This window comes from Acanthopagrus latus, chromosome 7 (genome assembly GCF_904848185.1).
Source record: "Acanthopagrus latus isolate v.2019 chromosome 7, fAcaLat1.1, whole genome shotgun sequence".
NCBI lineage: Eukaryota > Metazoa > Chordata > Actinopteri > Spariformes > Sparidae > Acanthopagrus > Acanthopagrus latus.
The window spans coordinates 5,842,562-5,860,948 of NC_051045.1; the positions used below are offsets into that span (position 1 = coordinate 5,842,562).

The following is an 18,387-nucleotide window of genomic DNA, read 5'->3' on the forward strand; positions in this document are numbered from 1 at the left end:
GTAAACACGAGCTTCTGATAGTGACAGATTTTGCCCCAAATAATCATCACACATCATGTTATGATTTCAAAACCACGCATAGAACTCTTATTTTACAACTGAGCTGAGACATAAGCACATGAGTTGTCATAAATTAAACCAGATAAATCAGGTTTCATGGATAATTAGGGATGTTCTATATAAAAACAGCATTGGGTTGCAGTTGAGAATCCACAGCTTCAACATGCTAATTTAACTAGCCTTGAATGCTGCACAACTTAATAAGCAATCATTTAAATTCAAGGTGTTATAAGTCTATATCTTACATGAGATCTCCAAGATTCAGAATGTCAATATTTTGTACGACTACACACCAAAAATATATTAAGGTTGAATTAACGAAAGACAAACAGACTCACGTGTCACGGGAACTTTATTTAGAACAGAGCCAAACTGGTAATTGATAGACATATGTTTGGAATGCATTCAAGAACACATTGCAATCAATTACTTTCTGTTTAACTAATGCCTTTTAATATTCCTCTCCTTCCTCCTCTCCCTCACCCTCAATGGAGTCGACTCCAACCTCCTCATAATCCTTCTCCAGAGCTGCCATGTCCTCTCTGGCCTCAGAGAACTCTCCCTCCTCCATACCCTCACCCACGTACCAGTGGACGAATGCACGCTTGGCGTACATCAGATCAAACTTGTGGTCGAGCCGAGCCCAGGCCTCTGCAATAGCAGTGGTGTTGCTCAGCATGCATACAGCCCTCTGGACCTTGGCCAGGTCTCCACCAGGAACTACAGTGGGTGGCTGGTAGTTGATGCCAACCTTGAAACCAGTGGGGCACCAGTCCACAAACTGGATGGTGCGCTTGGTTTTGATGGTGGCAATGGCAGCATTCACATCTTTGGGCACCACATCACCACGGAACAGCAGGCAACAAGCCATGTACTTGCCATGGCGAGGGTCACATTTCACCATCTGATTGGCAGGCTCGAAGCAGGCGTTGGTGATTTCGGCCACTGATAGCTGCTCATGGTAAGCCTTCTCAGCAGAGATGACAGGGGCATAGGTGGCCAGAGGGAAGTGGATACGGGGATATGGCACCAAGTTGGTCTGGAACTCTGTCAGATCAACATTGAGGGCACCGTCAAAACGAAGAGAGGCAGTGATGGAGGACACAATCTGACTGATCAGCCTGTTCAGGTTGGTGTATGTGGGACGCTCGATATCGAGGTTCCTGCGGCAGATATCGTAGATGGCCTCGTTATCTACCATGAAGGCACAGTCAGAGTGCTCCAGGGTGGTGTGGGTGGTGAGGATGGAGTTGTAGGGCTCCACCACAGCGGTGGACACCTGGGGAGCTGGGTAGATGGAGAACTCCAGCTTGGACTTCTTGCCGTAGTCGACAGACAGACGCTCCATCAGCAGGGAGGTGAAACCAGAGCCGGTGCCACCTCCGAAGCTGTGGAACACCAGGAAGCCCTGAAGGCCAGTGCACTGGTCAGCCTGAGGACAGAGAGAGACAATGATCACATATGAGATAGAGTTATGTCATTTCACTGGATATTCTGGAGTCAAATTTGCAATGAACTTGTTCTGCTCTGATTTTACCCACCAGTTTGCGGATCCTGTCTAGAACCAGGTCGATGATCTCTTTGCCGATGGTGTAGTGTCCGCGGGCGTAGTTGTTGGCAGCGTCCTCCTTGCCAGTGATCAGCTGCTCAGGGTGGAACAGCTGGCGGTAGGTACCAGTGCGCACCTCATCTATAAAGGAAACAAAACAGACATTGCATCAGGTTGGTTTACAATTATTGGATATTTTCTGAACAAATGGCTCATCTAGGAGTCACACATACCGATGACAGTGGGCTCCAGGTCCACAAAAACAGCTCTGGGGACGTGCTTTCCGGCTCCGGTCTCACTGAAGAAGGTGTTGAAGGAATCATCTCCTCCTCCAAGAGTCTTATCACTGGGCATCTGTCCGTCCGGCTGGATCCCATGTTCCAGGCAGTAAAGCTCCCAGCAGGCATTGCCAATCTGGACACCGGCCTGACCAACGTGGATGGAGATACACTCACGCTGTGGAGACAAAAAAAAAACAAAAAAAACAGGGAGGTTATTCACTCGTCTTAATCTAGTTTTTAATTTCACATTCATTTACAGTCACTGCTGGCTTTTTACATGTTAATAATTAAATGCATATTTACATTGGGAACACTGAGCTGCTCCCCCTGTCTGAGATGAACAGTCGGTGCAGCAGCAGCGGCAGCAGCAGGAGGAGGAGGCACCTCCCTGCGCCACAGTCAGTCAGCAGGGGACAAAAAAATGCCTGACAGCAGCCCCCACCGAGGCAGGAGGACGCTGCTCTCGTCTTTCCTACAGTCTTTTTTGTCCTCTTGTCTTTTCATCCCACACTCTCTCTCTCTCTCTCCCTCTTTTGCAAGCACGGGCACGAATGCAAATTCACGTGCGCGCGCCATCATTCTGGAATATTCCACTTGCTCTCGTGCCTCGAGGACGCACAATCACAGCGGGGGATGCTTGAGGGAAAAAAAAAAAAAAACATGCACCCATCCCCTTCAATCACAGCGGGGTCATTTAGTGTCGCAGGAATCTTCAAATTTAGTCATCTCTCAGGTGAAATCAATCGATGGGGTGGCTTGTTTGTTTGGATTTCGTGTTCCAAAAGGCAGCATTGTGCCGCAAAATGTCTCAGAAAAATAACATTATAGTTAATTAGCTGCTGTATCATGTGAATTAAACACGATAGCTGCAGTCTTCATCCACCCCCACCCAACCTGCCCCTCCCTGCACGGAGTCGGTGTTGGGCATTTCCAATGAGTCAGATTTGAGCGTATTGACATTCAATTTGAGTTCAAAATAAAAACATTAAATGAGAAAACAATGTTTTTTTCGTTGGTAAAGAAAATCAGATGTACCCTACTGATCGTCTGCCACTGAAGCCTGGATGAAGCCAGTCAGTGCATTGTTCTCTCGTCCCCGCACACACAATGACAATCACACCGTGCCAGTGCTGCAGAACAAACCTGTGTGTCAACATTAACATTACAGCTCATCGCCTCGGTTCCCTCAACACAATGAAGTCACAGCGATTTAAAAAAAAAAAAAAAAACCCAAACAAATAAACAAAATCGCGCTGTAACAGTCGGGATGATCATCCTGAGGTGGGAAATCCTCCACGACGTCGCCTGACAGCCGAGACAGGCAGCAGCCGCTTCACCTTCATTTCTACCTCACAAAAAAAAAATAAAAAATCTCAAGACACACGTATGAGGAAGATTTACCTACCATGATTTCGTTTGAGGGTCAAAGAGGAAGAGGAGAAAGAGAAAACGTGAAGAAAAAGGCGTTAAAAACCGTGCGTCGCGTGTTGTACCCAACGGGGTCGATGCAACAACTGCTGAATGGGAGGGCGGTGCTCTCCGGTTTATATACGCGGGGCAGGAGGATCAGCTTCTGTGCGCTGAGGGAGGAAAAAAAAAGGGAAAAAAACCCTTTACTACCGCCATTTGAAAACGCTGTTTCAAACACAGCCTACTCGTATATCTTCCGCATTAAAATATGCAAATTATAACCATTAAAACACCTACTGTGGTGCTTTACAGTCAGGTGAATATTGCTTGACATCAATTGTTTCTGGAGGTGAGTGAGGAGGAAGTGCAGTGTGATGGGGACTATTTTTTTTCTCTCTCTTTAGGGCAATTTTATTTGAATTGCTCCAACAAAGCACGTTTATTACGCATGCAGAGGGGTGGGGGGGGAAAAAAGACTGCATTCATCTGTTATTGAGGCGTGGCAAACGAACAAAGGTGTTAATCAATAGGTAATAAAAATAAATAAATAAATAAATAAATCCCCCCTGTTTATTATAGCCTCATAGACGCATCTTGGTGTTTGCACATGCGTCTTCTCTGCCTGTGATTGTTCACGATGCATTATAGATGATGAAAGATGGCTGAATGCTTCTGCTGCACAAGATGCCTCCAGCTCACTGGGGCTGATAACATGCCCGGTGTCCATGTTGCAGCTGAAGGCCTGCCAATGGTACTCGCCCATCCGGCGTGCCAGCTCTCCAGCTCTCCTCCCTCTTTGTCCCCGATTCTCTGCAATGATGTCATTCAGTGGGCCGATCACGTGACTCCGTGTCTGCCTGTCTCCCTGTGCCTCTGCTGCTCATGCAGGGTGTGTTTCCTCTGCTCTTGTCTTGCTGGAGGGAACTGAAACCGCCTGAGTTGCATTTATGTGACATTACGGCTGTATTGAGGCGAGTGTGAGTTTCTTTACACTGTGGCTGCTGCAGTTATAAGATTAAACCCCCTGAAGATGCCTTGAGTCCTGCAGCAGATGACTGCAGTTTAAAGGACACGTATTACGCTCGATTTCAGGTTTCTAATTTCATTTTTGGTTGCTGCTGGAATAGGATTACATGATTTTCTGCTCAAAAAAACACATCAGTTTTCTGTTTGAGGTCCTGCCTCTGTATTACAGATCTGAAGAGCGGAGCTGCTGCGGGAGCTATGACGAGCTTATGTCACAAAGTCACAGCCAGACTACTGATGAGGCGCTTCAGGCGCGGTGGATTCTGTGGGAGAAAGGAGCTTCTGTTGGTGTGGGCTTTGACCTTTTTATCTTTTAAGATCACTTGCATGCACACCAACCCATATGAATCGCTGAAGGATGGGAATTAACGGGAACAAAACCACAAGTCTCCTTTAAAACACGATACAGACAAAAATTCTCACTGCAGTATGAACCCAAAACTGCTTTTTTTGTGTGGGAGTTCTCATCATTTATTCAGCAAGGAAGTGATGCATAATTTACAACCATCTTTTGGTGGATGCTGTACTCAAAATGAACTGCAGGGGATGAAAGGGAAGGACAGGAAACAGCCGTGGCTCTCAGCCAGGATTTCTTGAGAGAATATTCTCCAACCCTCCTCCTCCTCCTCCTCCTCCTCCTCCTCTTCCAGCTCCTCCTCCTTCACAGCAGCTGTGAGACCGGGAGGGTCTGAGCAGCTGCACACCAAGAGGAGAGAGGGAGGATGGGAATGCTAAGGAGATGGGAGTGGTCCTCCATGGCATGAAATCGACCGCACTGCATCATATAAACAGGGAATATGATACCCAACCAACACGGTTACAAAGCATATTTTCCATCTGTCACAGCAGAACGCCTGTGTTGATGTTATGATGCGGGTGAAGTCAGATAAAAGAAGGTTTTGATCTCCTAAAATTACTTTAATTAATGAGTGAAGACACTAAAAGATCTTGGACAGACCAGCTATTATTCAGCGACCTTGTATATATTGAAATACATGTTATGAGAATTAGCTACTTCTGAGATGTGGAGACTCGAGATTAACATGACTGTAGCTTCTTCTGTGACATGCAAATATAAATAAACTTAAAATAAACTGTCATTCAAAAGAATTTTACCCACTAAGCTATTTTCCTTTTAGCTGCTGCCCTCAGTGATAATTTTACATTTACATTTAGGGCATTTAGCAGATGATTTTTTATCCAAAGCGACTTAAAATAATTCATACATACTGATGCACACAGACACAAGTCACAATAAAATGCTACAGTACAGATATAAACAAACTTACTTTACATGTAAGAGTTTATCAATTAAGCCATTTATTCATAGATCGCAATGCCAAAATTCATCAGCAAGCATTGTATTCTGTATTGCAGGAAGTAATAGATGCAGAAAAGGGGAGATTGGAAAGAGCAGATGTGCAGGAAGAGGAAATGTCTCATTATCAATCAACAGAATCAAAGATAAAAGAGGCAAATCAGGAAGGAGGCAGACACACGAAAAACTATGTTCAAGCAAGGAAATACATTTTAATTGCTCAGTGAAATCTCCCTGAAATGCAGTGTAGTTACAGTACAGTTACATTTAAATAATAATAAAGATTAAAGTAAGTACATAGAGAAGTACTGTATAACTTTAGGTTACACAGTATGTTATCAGTTACCTGTCATGTGTCCCCAACTTACTGAAATAAATATATAATAATCAATTTATAACAGGTTGCCATATTAAATATAATGTATTCATCCGTCCTCTCAGTGAGCAGTTAATGAAACTCTAACTGTGAAGTGCTTTGATATTAAAACTCTTCAGTGATTTAATCTTAAATGAGAACAAATTTGATCACCTGGCCAAATAATGACATTAACTTCAAGGCATCAGACATTAGAAGCCAGAAGTGCTGATGGAAAACAGAATAAAGACAGGTAGGCCTGCATGTCACAGTTCAAACAGAGGTGATAATTATGCAGGTACTTCATCAGACAGTCAGTATAAACCAACTTCTCTTGACTTTGCAAGTCAAAATCTGTGTTATTTTAAGCGGCCCCACATTCAAATAGATATCAGTTTCTTCCTGTGGGACAACTGTCGTCAAAGAGATGCCTTTGTTGTTAGCAACCAAGTGGCCTAACTGTCTGTAAGTTTGCCGGGCTATTCTACAGAACAAGTTATAGTCTTTCTCAATGAGAGTGGAATTTTTATGACAAGTCCAACAGAGCTGCTGCACACATCCGGCAACATTTACCGTCTCCAGGGAGAAAGAGCTTTTATGTGAACGGCCTCGGCGAAGTGTGGGAACAGAAGAGCTGACACACATTTCACGCCAGGCGTCTTGTGCCGCAGAGGCCGCATCCTATCATCCTGACATGACGTGACACTTTATGTTCTTGGGTCATCATTTTTTAGCAAGAGGAGGACACGTGCAGTTGTTGGTGAGAGGCAAGTGTATTCCCTTAAAGACACAGGACATCGGGGGTGGTAGGGGGTGGGATTTGGGAGAAGAGGTGTCTGTGGTGCCTCAAATTCCCCAACCGAGGCAGCTGCACTGCAGCCCGTTAATGCTGCCATTTAAGCTGGGTCACATGACCGCCAGATAAAGGCGGCCTATGTGGATACTGGGTGGTATCCAGGCAACTTCGTTATTCATTTCCTAGCAACGGTTAAATCTTGGGAGGAGGGCTGGGGGGTTGGGCTGTCTCTGGCTGTCTGTGGCCTTCTATGGCCGGGCAGCTTGACCTCCTTTATCTGGGATAGACTGAAATTAAAATCAGAAGACATGAAATCAAATAAACAGACACTGATGCTCAAAAAATAAATAAATAAAATCCACAGCTGGCATGTGAACAAAAGAGGTTTAGAAGTAGATTGTTTTGAGAACCTGCACCTTGTATTTATAAGAGGGGGCTGAACGAATATAACTCATCTCACAGAATTTACCTGGAAATAGAGTTTAACACACTTGAGACATTATTCATGAGCTGCAGACACACAATTATCTTCACTGTCTTACAGCAGATGATCACATTTTCCCAGCATCCTAATATTGGTGGAAGTATAACCGAGAAGTCTGAACACACCCATGAGATGATACTCAGGAAAATTATGACTAAAACGGTCAAAATTAAAAGGGAATGATGAGTTCATGAGTTAGCTGCTTGTCTGAGTGATTGTGCACTGACAGGTGTTCAGACATCAGTCACTTGTAATATGAGGCCTGCTAAGATCAAAGAGGACTATCTGTTCAACTGTATTACAGCTTTCTGTTCAGTTAGAGTCTTTGTTATTCAGTTGGGATTCTTTGTTTGGACTGTTTTCTGTGTGGGCATGTCTGTCTGGTATCGGCATGCCCAAAATTACGCAGCGTTTTCCTCACAATGAGAAGCGCCATGCTTACAGCACAATAACCGGAGGATGACGGGATACGGGTGGGGTCTGCGAGGCGGTCCTTGTGGCGAGAGACGCGCTCAGCCAATGGGATGCCGCGGACAGCTTCGAACCCCAGAGTGACAGGGGCATTGGCCAATAGGGACAGAGCAGGCACCGGCGCGAGAGCCGCACTTGCATATATACCGCTGTCCATCCTCATGTTCGCCATTATCTCTTACATCGACCCCATAACTGTCGAATTGTAAGATACTCTGTCAAGGAGTTCCTGCAACCTTTAACCGCAACAACAACATAACAAAATGGTAAGGACTTGATACACTTTGATAAAGAGACATGTCTGAAGTTTTCATCTTGCTTTCACTTTTTCTTTGTATTGATGAGACTTGTGGGGATGAGGAGGAGAGGACGGTGGCTTGGCGTTACTGGAAGAGTGAGGAATGAAGTCTAGAGTTGATTTTTTTATTTTTTTTTATTTTTTTTAAAGAGTCACCAAAGTTGATTTAAAAAAAAAAAATATGTAAAATAGTTTATGAATGTTGTGATGGGAGCTTTGGTGTTCTGGTGGTCTTTGGATGGGCAAAGCGTGCTACGTGGCGGGAAGACGGAACAAAAGTGGTTTTCAGCAGACTGCAGTGTGGACAGGATGAATAATGTGAAGCCAGGCTGCCGTCCAGCCGCCGACTCGGCGGTATTTTATGCTCCCCCGCTCGGCGTGAGTAAGCTCCGGTCATCACAGCTCGTAACAGAGCTGCCCTGTAATGTTAATGCAGTGCAGGCAGGGAGGAGGAGGAGGATGCGCACAAGCGGTGCCCGTCTTCAAATGTCACACCCAGAGAAACCCTATCCAGGGATGAGGAGGGGGGGCGGGGAGGGGGGTTAATGCACTGTCAGCATTAAACATTCATGATAGTAATCGATACTTCTGAGTTGGTCCCGGATAACCAGACATTATTTTTACAACCTCTCAGACCAGAATGAGCCCTTTGGTTTATAGATTAACTGCGTGGTTTTTTTTGTTCTCGCACCATTTTCACCGAACGTCAACCAGAGCACAGCGCCCGTCGCTTAGCAACGTGGTACCCAGACACGTAGCTGGCAGGGCGCCAGAAAAAAAAAAAAAAAAGTTTCTAGTTTCTGATTGGATGGTTTTGTTTTTGTGCTTATCAAATTACATTTCTACTGTCATTAAGATTCAGACATTTATTTATTAATGTTTATATTCTCTGGAAAGATATTTTGTAGATATGTTTTAGTTTGAGTCTAAAAGCCACTCAGAGAGAGCCTGTGTGACTTAAAAATGTGGATAAAGCTGTGTCATTAAGTATGATTTAAATTACATTATCATGATATATTTAAATGTACAGCAGGTAAATAACCTTGTTGTTCTTTCCCCCCACAGCGTGAGTGTATCTCCATCCACGTTGGTCAGGCTGGTGTCCAGATTGGCAATGCCTGCTGGGAGCTTTACTGCCTGGAACATGGGATCCAGCCGGACGGACAGATGCCCAGTGACAAGACCATCGGAGGAGGAGATGATTCCTTCAACACCTTCTTCAGTGAGACTGGAGCTGGAAAGCACGTCCCCAGAGCTGTTTTTGTGGACCTGGAGCCCACTGTCATCGGTAAGTGTGACTCCTAGATGAGCCATTTGTTCAGAAAATATCCAATAATTGTTAATCCCAATTTATGCAATGTGTTTTTTTGTTTTCTTAGATGAGGTGCGCACTGGTACCTACCGCCAGCTGTTCCACCCTGAGCAGCTGATCACTGGCAAGGAGGATGCTGCCAACAACTACGCCCGCGGACACTACACCATCGGCAAAGAGATCATCGACCTGGTGCTGGACAGGATCCGCAAACTGGTGGGTAAAATCAGAGCAGAACAAGTTCATTGCAAATTTGACTCCAGAATATCCAGTGAAAAGACGTAACTCTATCTCATATGTGATCATTGTCTCTCTCTGTCCTCAGGCTGACCAGTGCACTGGCCTTCAGGGCTTCCTGGTGTTCCACAGCTTCGGAGGTGGCACCGGCTCTGGTTTCACCTCCCTGCTGATGGAGCGTCTGTCTGTCGACTACGGCAAGAAGTCCAAGCTGGAGTTCTCCATCTACCCAGCTCCCCAGGTGTCCACTGCTGTGGTGGAGCCCTACAACTCCATCCTCACCACCCACACCACCCTGGAGCACTCTGACTGTGCCTTCATGGTAGATAACGAGGCCATCTACGATATCTGCCGCAGGAACCTCGATATCGAGCGTCCCACATACACCAACCTGAACAGGCTGATTGGTCAGATTGTGTCCTCCATCACTGCCTCCCTTCGTTTTGACGGGGCCCTCAATGTTGATCTGACAGAGTTCCAGACCAACTTGGTGCCATATCCCCGTATCCACTTCCCTCTGGCCACCTATGCCCCTGTCATCTCTGCTGAGAAGGCTTACCATGAGCAGCTCTCAGTGTCAGAAATCACAAACGCCTGCTTCGAGCCCGCCAATCAGATGGTGAAATGCGACCCTCGCCACGGCAAGTACATGGCTTGCTGCCTCTTGTATCGTGGTGATGTGGTGCCCAAAGATGTGAATGCAGCCATTGCCACCATCAAAACCAAACGCACCATCCAGTTTGTGGACTGGTGCCCCACTGGTTTCAAGGTTGGCATCAACTACCAGCCACCCACTGTAGTTCCTGGTGGAGACCTGGCCAAGGTCCAGAGGGCTGTATGCATGCTGAGCAACACCACTGCTATTGCAGAGGCCTGGGCTCGGCTCGACCACAAGTTTGATCTGATGTACGCCAAGCGTGCGTTCGTCCACTGGTATGTGGGTGAGGGTATGGAGGAGGGAGAGTTCTCTGAGGCCAGAGAGGACATGGCAGCTCTGGAGAAGGATTATGAGGAGGTTGGAGTCGACTCTGTTGAGGGTGAGGGTGAGGAGGAAGGAGAGGAATATTAACATGGGATATAAAGACATTAGTTAAACAGGATATAACTGATTTCATTTGTTCTCAAATACATTCCAAAAATAAATGTTTGTCTATTAATGACCAGTTTGGCTGTACAGATTAAAACACCAGAGAGTGTCAATTATGATAAGTCACTGTGATAGAAAGGGTCATAAAGGATGTGAGCAGGTTGTCAGGTGTGTGGTTGGAGTTGTTGAGGGTTTAGGAAGAGGAGCATTAAAAGGGACAGAAAGCATTCATTTAACAGGTAACAACTGCTTCAAACTTTCTCTGAAGGGCATTCCAAAAATAAATGTTTGTCTACAAAACAATTATGATCAGCTATGTTCTAAATAAAGTTCCGGTAACACATGAAGTTGTCTGTGTTGTCATTATATCATTTCTTTTTGAAGAATGAAAAATGACCTTTAGTCTGTGATGTTTTGAAATTATGGCTACATTTTGAGAATTGCTGTACAATTAATATACAACATAGCACTCTGTAGTTAGTACAAATCTTGAATTTGGACTTAGGCACAATTAAAAATCTGTCACCAGTGTGACAGAAGTATTGAACTGGGTCACATGAAGTCATTAAACCTTCTCGACACTTCACACTTTAAAACAAGTCTCCATCTACTTCAGTCATTTAGGAAAAATGCTGCAACGCTGTTTTGCTACGAAGTTCCCGAATGTTTCATGGACTACAAAACTTAATCTGACTGTCCATCTGTGTGAAGAGCTTACAAGAGTTTGATGCATATCTGAATTCATATAAACAAACTATGCAGGTGGGTTATATTCTCAATTATGTCTACTATGTTGTTATGTAATGATGTAAGAGGCATTTATCCTGCAGTGTGCACAGCCCGCTACTGACCAGCTCACAACATCTACATGATTTCTGCTCCTCACAGAAAGAAAGCCCTGTTAATCCCCCTGGACAGCATACCGAATGAGAACATGGTTTGGTCTTGTAAATGCTGAACGGCACCGCACCAAATCATCAAAACAACTTCCCAAGTGAGATTTCAGGGTCGAAGTCACAGTCAAGGCCTGTCTCAGTTACAGCATCTCGATTGTTCTGGTTCTGGATGTGAAACAGTTACTGCAGCAGACGGAGGAGGAGTTTTTTAATGTGCGTACGTCAGCCGTCCTCTTCAAGAGGAGAGAGTGATGCATCAGCAGATCGGCTCCAGTCAAAGCAGACACAAACACTTTTCACATTAGATTGACTTGTCTCATTACATTAGACGACATGACGACAAACCATCATGATAGTAAAATTTAAAAAGACAATCTTGAGTGATTAAATGTCCAGCTGAGGGGAAATGAATAAGGGAGCTCACATGACATCACTCTTTCTTCTCCTTATCGTAGCGAATCATGGATGTTTATCATTCTGTCGTCTAACGCCTGTTAGACAAAAGAGCATGTTGTTTATTTCTACGTTACCCTTCACCACAACCATCTAATCCTCTTCCCACATAACTATGTTAAATCAGCTTAGCATGACCACTAGCTTCACACTTACTAGTTCTGACCCTCATGTAGATAATATATGAATGTTATTTATTATACCGGGCTCAAAAGATGGTTTTGTGTTGAATTTATGTATGCCGCTGACTCGCTTTCAAAAACCAGGCCATCTAAATATCTCTATTCACTATTGATTGTAAACACATTTGAATATTCAAGTGAGACTTCTATTCCCAGAGGAGAATTTGAATGTCTGACCTAGATAATCTCCTCTAACCACAGTAATCCTGCACACAAAAAGACTTATGTTGTAGAAGGAAATACACGAGTTCATGTAAAATGAATGATCTGAACTGAACCTCAGTCAAGTGTTGCTCAGTCAGATCAGCGTGTTTGAGCAATGACAGCACTTGGTGTGGAAACTGTTTATTTCTCCAGGAGGCAGTTTTAAGTGTACAGAAGGCCTTAGATTTTAGAAAATCTGTGACCCAAATCCTTTTTCTGTGCATCCCAGCGTGAGTCCGTCCATGTTGGCCAGACTGGTGTCAAAGATTAGCAATGCCAGCTGGGAGAGACTGGGGCTGATAGTCTGGTGAATGACAGGAGTATATTAAAGACGCATTTATTCCCTTGTATCTGTTTCTGATCTGTGGCTCTGTTGTTAAAACACAACATCTACTCACTGCTCACACTATCTTCTGAGCGAGGTCTGCCCAAAGTTGAGCCCGTCATGAGGGCCAATTTGGCCTATCAGATACTATAATGAAAATAAAAATATAATAATGTAAATGCTGTTTAATTTGTCCTTAAAGTAGAAATGCCCTTTAAATATTAGGGATCTCATGGCTCAGCATTAAGCTTCAGTTTAGGTCCTCTGTGGTCAAAGGTTTAGGCACTCCTTCTTCAAGCCATTTCCTGACTGACATAAGATGTGTTTATATTCATGTGGTTGTCACTAAGAAGACCTTAAAATACTTTGAATTTATAAAGATGATCATGCTGCTCCACTCCCTTCAGTCACTTGGGGGCAGTGTTGTACAACAGGAGTTTTGTATGAGCACAATATTTCCCTGTAAAGGACCATCCTTCAGCACAGATCCTGACATTCCTCTTTGAGTATTTTTTACACCATTGCATTGGTATTTATGTCTTAAGTAACTCACTAAGTACTCAGATCAGAAACTACTAATACCACAGGGTAGAAAGACTTCAAACTCAAAGTCTTCAAGTGTTTGCTTAAGTAAAAAACAGAATTGTACCAAACTTCATAGTACTAATGGTGCAGAGGAGCCCTTTTCAACACATTTAATATCATGGCATTAGATAATAATGTTTTGCTTTGTGTCATGTGAATATTACTTTAATGTTGCAGCAGGTAAATGTGGAGCTATTTCAATATACATGATGTTCGGTGGCTTGGGAATTTCCCTTCAGAGATCTTATCTAATCATATCTTAACATAGAATAATACATTATAATTTATGTGTTTGTTTTTTTAATCATGTGAATCTACAAAGTGGGTAAAGCTAGCATATACATGCAGCAATAAGTACAATGTTTGCCTTTGATCTGCACTGGAGTACAAGTATAAAATCGGCCTTGCGAAAGACCCAGAAGTATTTAAAAACTGTACTTTTGAGCAGTAGTTGAGTAATTGAGTAAATGTGCAGTTGAGTACTTCTTCCACTCTTCTCTGTTAAGATACGTACATATTCAAAACTAGAAAAAGTCATGAAAAATGGGGCTAATTGTGCTAAAAGTGTTCAATTATTCACTTCCTCATGGCCTGTCACTGCTGATGGTTTCTTTTTAACCAATAGGAATCCCCCCTGTGAACACCACAACCAATCAGAATTCAGCAGTACTTTCCTACCAGAAGAGAGGGTATAAAGAGCACCACCCAGCAGAGCCCATCAGCTACTTCTTACACAGGACTCATAAAGGCCGGCCTGTAAGTGCTAACAGTCTCTCCCTCCTCTTTGTCCAAACTCTGACAGACTAATCAGCTTCAGGAAACATGGTGAGTGAACAAATACAGTGTGTCTTCACTTATTATGTGCTGATTTAAGTTGGAAAGTGTGTTATCACATGGCAGTCAAGTTTTTTTTTTTAAACAAAGCAGGTTTAGCTATCTGGAGGACTGTTCACCAAACTTTCAGAGATCAGTTGGTTGTTTTGAGTGTAACTTTGGTAGATTTAAGTCCAGAGAGTCCAAATTCAAGTTCATAAAGGTCAGTGTGATCTCAGCCTGAAAATTTCTTCTTATTTACTGTCTGTTTGAAGAGGCCTGGCCTTTATGACGCTGCAGCCACAGGCTCTTCAAACGAAGCCTTTTCACTAACAGCCTTTATTTTCAATCTTTCATGCTGCACATTTGGTGGCCCGATACTTTTGTATGAAAGTCTTGAACAGGTGTGTTTGATTTGTTCCACCACAAAACTCAGGTACGGATATTATTCTTTTGTTCTCAAGAGTTTTCTTTCATCTTCGAGCACATTGTATGTCTGAATCAGAGTCTTTGTGATATATTTGTCTCTAAAGGGTGTTAAGAGGAAACATTCTTGTGCGACATGTCATCAGGTGACCTTAGTAATGATGATCTGGTGTCTGGTTCTTTACAAAAGAGCTGTTTGTCTTCCTTGTTGTTCTTGTATTAGCACTAGGGAAGTCATGAACATGTGATGGGTCGCCTTCGGCATCTAATTGGTCACACTTTTGAGAAGAACATCTTCGGCCATGGGTATTTTTAGTGTAACGATTGAAAAACTTTTTTGTTTTCACAGCGTGAGTGTATCTCAGTACACGTTGGTCAGGCTGGTGTCCAGATTGGCAATGCCTGCTGGGAGCTTTACTGCCTGGAACATGGGATCCAGCCGGACGGACAGATGCCCAGTGACAAGACCATCGGAGGAGGAGATGATTCCTTCAACACCTTCTTCAGTGAGACTGGAGCTGGAAAGCACGTCCCCAGAGCTGTTTTTGTGGACCTGGAGCCCACTGTCATCGGTAAACTCTTGTTAAATATTGACGCCATGGCTGCCTTGAGATTTTTTTTTTTTTTAATTGTTTTTCCCATTTAGTCAAACCCTCATTTCTGATTGACTCTGTCTTCAGATGAAGTGCGCACTGGTACCTACCGCCAGTTGTTCCACCCTGAGCAGCTGATCACTGGCAAGGAGGATGCTGCCAACAACTACGCCCGCGGACACTACACCATCGGCAAAGAGCTCATTGACCTGGTGCTGGACAGGATCCGCAAACTGGTGGGTAAAATCAGAGCAGAACAAGTTCACCGGAAGTTTGGTTCCAGAATATTCAACGAAATGACAGAACTCTATCTCATATGTGATCATTGTCCCTCTCTGTCCTCAGGCTGACCAGTGCACTGGCCTTCAGGGCTTCCTGGTGTTCCACAGCTTCGGAGGTGGCAGCGGCTCTGGTTTCACCTCCCTGCTGATGGAGCGTCTGTCTGTCGACTACGGCAAGAAGTCCAAGCTGGAGTTCTCCATCTACCCAGCTCCCCAGGTGTCCACCGCTGTGGTGGAGCCCTACAACTCCATCCTCACCACCCACACCACCCTGGAGCACTCTGACTGTGCCTTCATGGTAGATAACGAGGCCATCTACGATATCTGCCGCAGGAACCTCGATATCGAGCGTCCCACATACACCAACCTGAACAGGTTGATCAGTCAGATTGTGTCCTCCATCACTGCCTCCCTTCGTTTTGACGGCGCCCTCAATGTTGATCTGACAGAGTTCCAGACCAACTTGGTGCCATATCCCCGTATCCACTTCCCTCTGGCCACCTATGCCCCTGTCATCTCTGCTGAGAAGGCTTACCATGAGCAGCTAACTGTGTCTGAAATCACCAACGCATGCTTCGAGCCCGCCAATCAGATGGTGAAATGTGACCCTCGCCATGGCAAGTACATGGCTTGCTGCCTCTTGTATCGTGGTGATGTGGTGCCCAAAGATGTGAATGCTGCCATTGCCACCATCAAAACCAAGCGCACCATCCAGTTTGTGGACTGGTGCCCCACTGGTTTCAAGGTTGGCATCAACTACCAGCCACCCACTGTAGTTCCTGGTGGAGACCTGGCCAAGGTCCAGAGGGCTGTATGCATGCTGAGCAACACCACTGCTATTGCAGAGGCCTGGGCTCGGCTCGACCACAAGTTTGATCTGATGTACGCCAAGCGTGCGTTTGTCCACTGGTACGTGGGTGAGGGTATGGAGGAGGGAGAGTTCTCTGAGGCCAGAGAGGACATGGCAGCTCTGGAGAAGGATTATGAGGAGGTTGGAACCGATAGTCAGGGAGACGACGACGATGAAGGAGACGAGTATTAAGGAATGTATGCCCCTGTATTGACCTTTATCAGTGTCTAAAATAAAACTGGTTCTCTAATTGCACTATGTTTGTGCCTTTAATCCACTTACACATTCATTACCTTAAAGTAAAGCATTTTTAGTAGAGCAGTTCAGTTTGTTCTTTCATGCAGTTTGACTGATGCTAAATGGATGTTTCACAGTTTTCATTATATTTTATTCTAGAATGACAGTTATTGTGCTCACTCTTTACCCTAAACCTGCTGTTCTTACTTCTCTCTGATCAGCTCATTAAAGCCAAGAAAATGTCAGTTCGACAACTTGTTTTGTTCCATAACTTGAACCTTTTTTTTCTCTCCAATGCATCACATGATTGTTGTCACGCAAATTCGTCTTGAACAGTATGTTCTCTCAAAGTTAGCGTCACGAAAACCTTCCTGCAGCTATTTCTTATATCACAGTCGGAGCATAATGGAAAAAAAGGAGGAAAAAAAGCCTCATCTCCGGGCAAGTCTGATATTTAAAGCACCATAGGTTAAATTAAAAAAGGTTATATCTCCCTGTCAGAAGTGCACGGTAAAAATGATGAAGGTGATAACTGTGCTGCATGTGACGGAGCTCCTCAACCCATTTCTGACCCATCTGCCTGCTTCCAAAAAGGTGCAACACACCTACAGTCATTTTTTTTTAGATACCATTTTGCATTCGAAAAGTTTTGCATCCTCTTAAATTACTTATATAATGGTGTTTATAATTCTTGTAATGTTGTTTTTTTATCTTATCAGGGTGAGAGTCATAACTGCCAAACTATCTACAACTGCTCCTGCTTTCTTGAAACAAATATATACTAACATTAAAATTAAATATTTCACCCCTAAAAAATAAGGGGAGATGCTTTACATTTTGGACTGTTTTTCTGTAAACATGTATTTTTTCAAATTAGTGTAAATGTCCAAAATACACACTTATAGTATTAATTAGGTTAGATCAACTAATTTGCATAGTCAGGTAAAATATCAGAAAACTCATAATACAATATCAGAAGAGGTTTATTTTCTTGATAAAATCTATTAGTAAGTGTCCATGGTGAGAACAAAGGGTAAGGTGAGACCAGTGGGCTACTTTTTAAAAACCCAATGCCTACATTACCCACAATGCACCTCAGTTACTGAGTGACATCACTGGAGTCAGTTTTGATCAGTTTACATACAGCTCCCTCTGGAGCCACAACAGGCCTCGTGCTGCTTATAATGGCTTAACTTGACAAAGCAAAAGACCTACAAGCCACTTGTACCTTCCCCCAAACTCCACACACACACACACACACACACAGACACTTATATACATACAAATGGATACGATACAAAAATGGCTCCAACACTATTTTTTCCACATATTCAGAAATTCTCCTCAGGACCTAAAGACACCTTTATGTTACTCTTTAACTGAAATATGTGAAAGTCCCCCAAGAACAAACAGGCTGCACATGGGTTCACTCTAAAGCAGATTCTTCTGGCTAAAGGCAGCAGGTTTAGTTCAGGGACAGGTGAAAGAGCATGAACTGGTGGTTAATTTAGCCGAGCCTGTAAGTTCTTAGTTAAGCCTAATGATGAAGTCTAATCCTCTGAGTGCACCTGAACTGACAGTCCTGGATCACATGTGCAGTCCTTGTTCTGTGGGCTAAAAGAAAAAGGCAAAGAAAGAGAGATTTCTTGTCATGTCATTACTGGCTTCATTACAGAAGGTGCAGGTCTGTTGTGTTTCATATAACTGAGCATACAATCAAAAATATTTATTTTTATCTCATAATATATTGGAATTTCATCCTTTGATCCCTGTCTGTCTGCTCACCACTGGGACCAAAATAAATATATAATATATATATGAAAATATCCCAGCTATATAATCATTCTATATAGATTAT

The 18,387-nt window shown here is 43.8% G+C and overlaps 2 protein-coding genes across 5 annotated transcripts in view; one reads left to right on the forward strand and one right to left on the reverse strand.

Annotated features, from left to right (window-relative positions):
- LOC119022344 (tubulin alpha-1B chain) overlaps positions 1 to 3,449 on the reverse strand; it is a 52,088-nt gene extending 48,639 nt beyond the window's left edge. The window contains exons 1-4 of one of the 2 annotated variants that reach the window (XM_037103109.1): positions 3,296 to 3,449; positions 1,843 to 2,065; positions 1,602 to 1,750; positions 566 to 1,492 (exon numbers count right to left, since the gene is read on the reverse strand). In XM_037103109.1, coding sequence (XP_036959004.1) covers positions 566 to 1,492; positions 1,602 to 1,750; positions 1,843 to 2,065; positions 3,296 to 3,298 — 1,302 coding nt within the window. In that variant the 5' untranslated portion in view covers positions 3,299 to 3,449. Of the gene's footprint in view, positions 1 to 394; positions 1,493 to 1,601; positions 1,751 to 1,842; positions 2,066 to 3,295 lie in introns of those variants that run through there. The other variant, XM_037103110.1, reaches the window with a different exon arrangement.
- A 4,418-nt stretch (positions 3,450 to 7,867) lies between these two features.
- On the forward strand, positions 7,868 to 16,547 carry LOC119022347 (tubulin alpha-1A chain). 3 transcript variants are annotated; one of them, XM_037103122.1, is made up of 5 exons: positions 7,868 to 8,016; positions 9,114 to 9,336; positions 9,428 to 9,576; positions 9,686 to 10,612; positions 16,434 to 16,547. In XM_037103122.1, the coding sequence occupies exons 1-5, from the start codon at positions 8,014 to 8,016 to the stop codon at positions 16,482 to 16,484; spliced, it is 1,353 nt and encodes a 450-aa protein (XP_036959017.1). In that variant the 5' UTR covers positions 7,868 to 8,013; the 3' UTR covers positions 16,485 to 16,547. The 3 variants fall into 3 exon arrangements, with proteins under 3 accessions (XP_036959017.1, XP_036959016.1, XP_036959018.1); XM_037103121.1 differs by lacking the exon at positions 16,434 to 16,547 and having other exon boundaries at positions 9,686 to 11,031; XM_037103123.1 differs by lacking the exons at positions 7,868 to 8,016; positions 9,114 to 9,336; positions 9,428 to 9,576; positions 9,686 to 10,612 and adding exons at positions 14,005 to 14,154; positions 14,918 to 15,140; positions 15,249 to 15,397 and having other exon boundaries at positions 15,507 to 16,547.
- The last annotated feature ends 1,840 nt before the right edge of the window (positions 16,548 to 18,387 follow it).

Coding starts and splice junctions, on each gene's coding strand:
- LOC119022347 (XM_037103121.1), top strand. Junction 9,337..9,427: donor CCTGGAGCCCACTGTCATCG/GTAAGTGTGACT, acceptor TTGTTTTCTTAG/ATGAGGTGCGCACTGGTACC. Junction 9,577..9,685: donor TGGACAGGATCCGCAAACTG/GTGGGTAAAATC, acceptor CTCTGTCCTCAG/GCTGACCAGTGCACTGGCCT.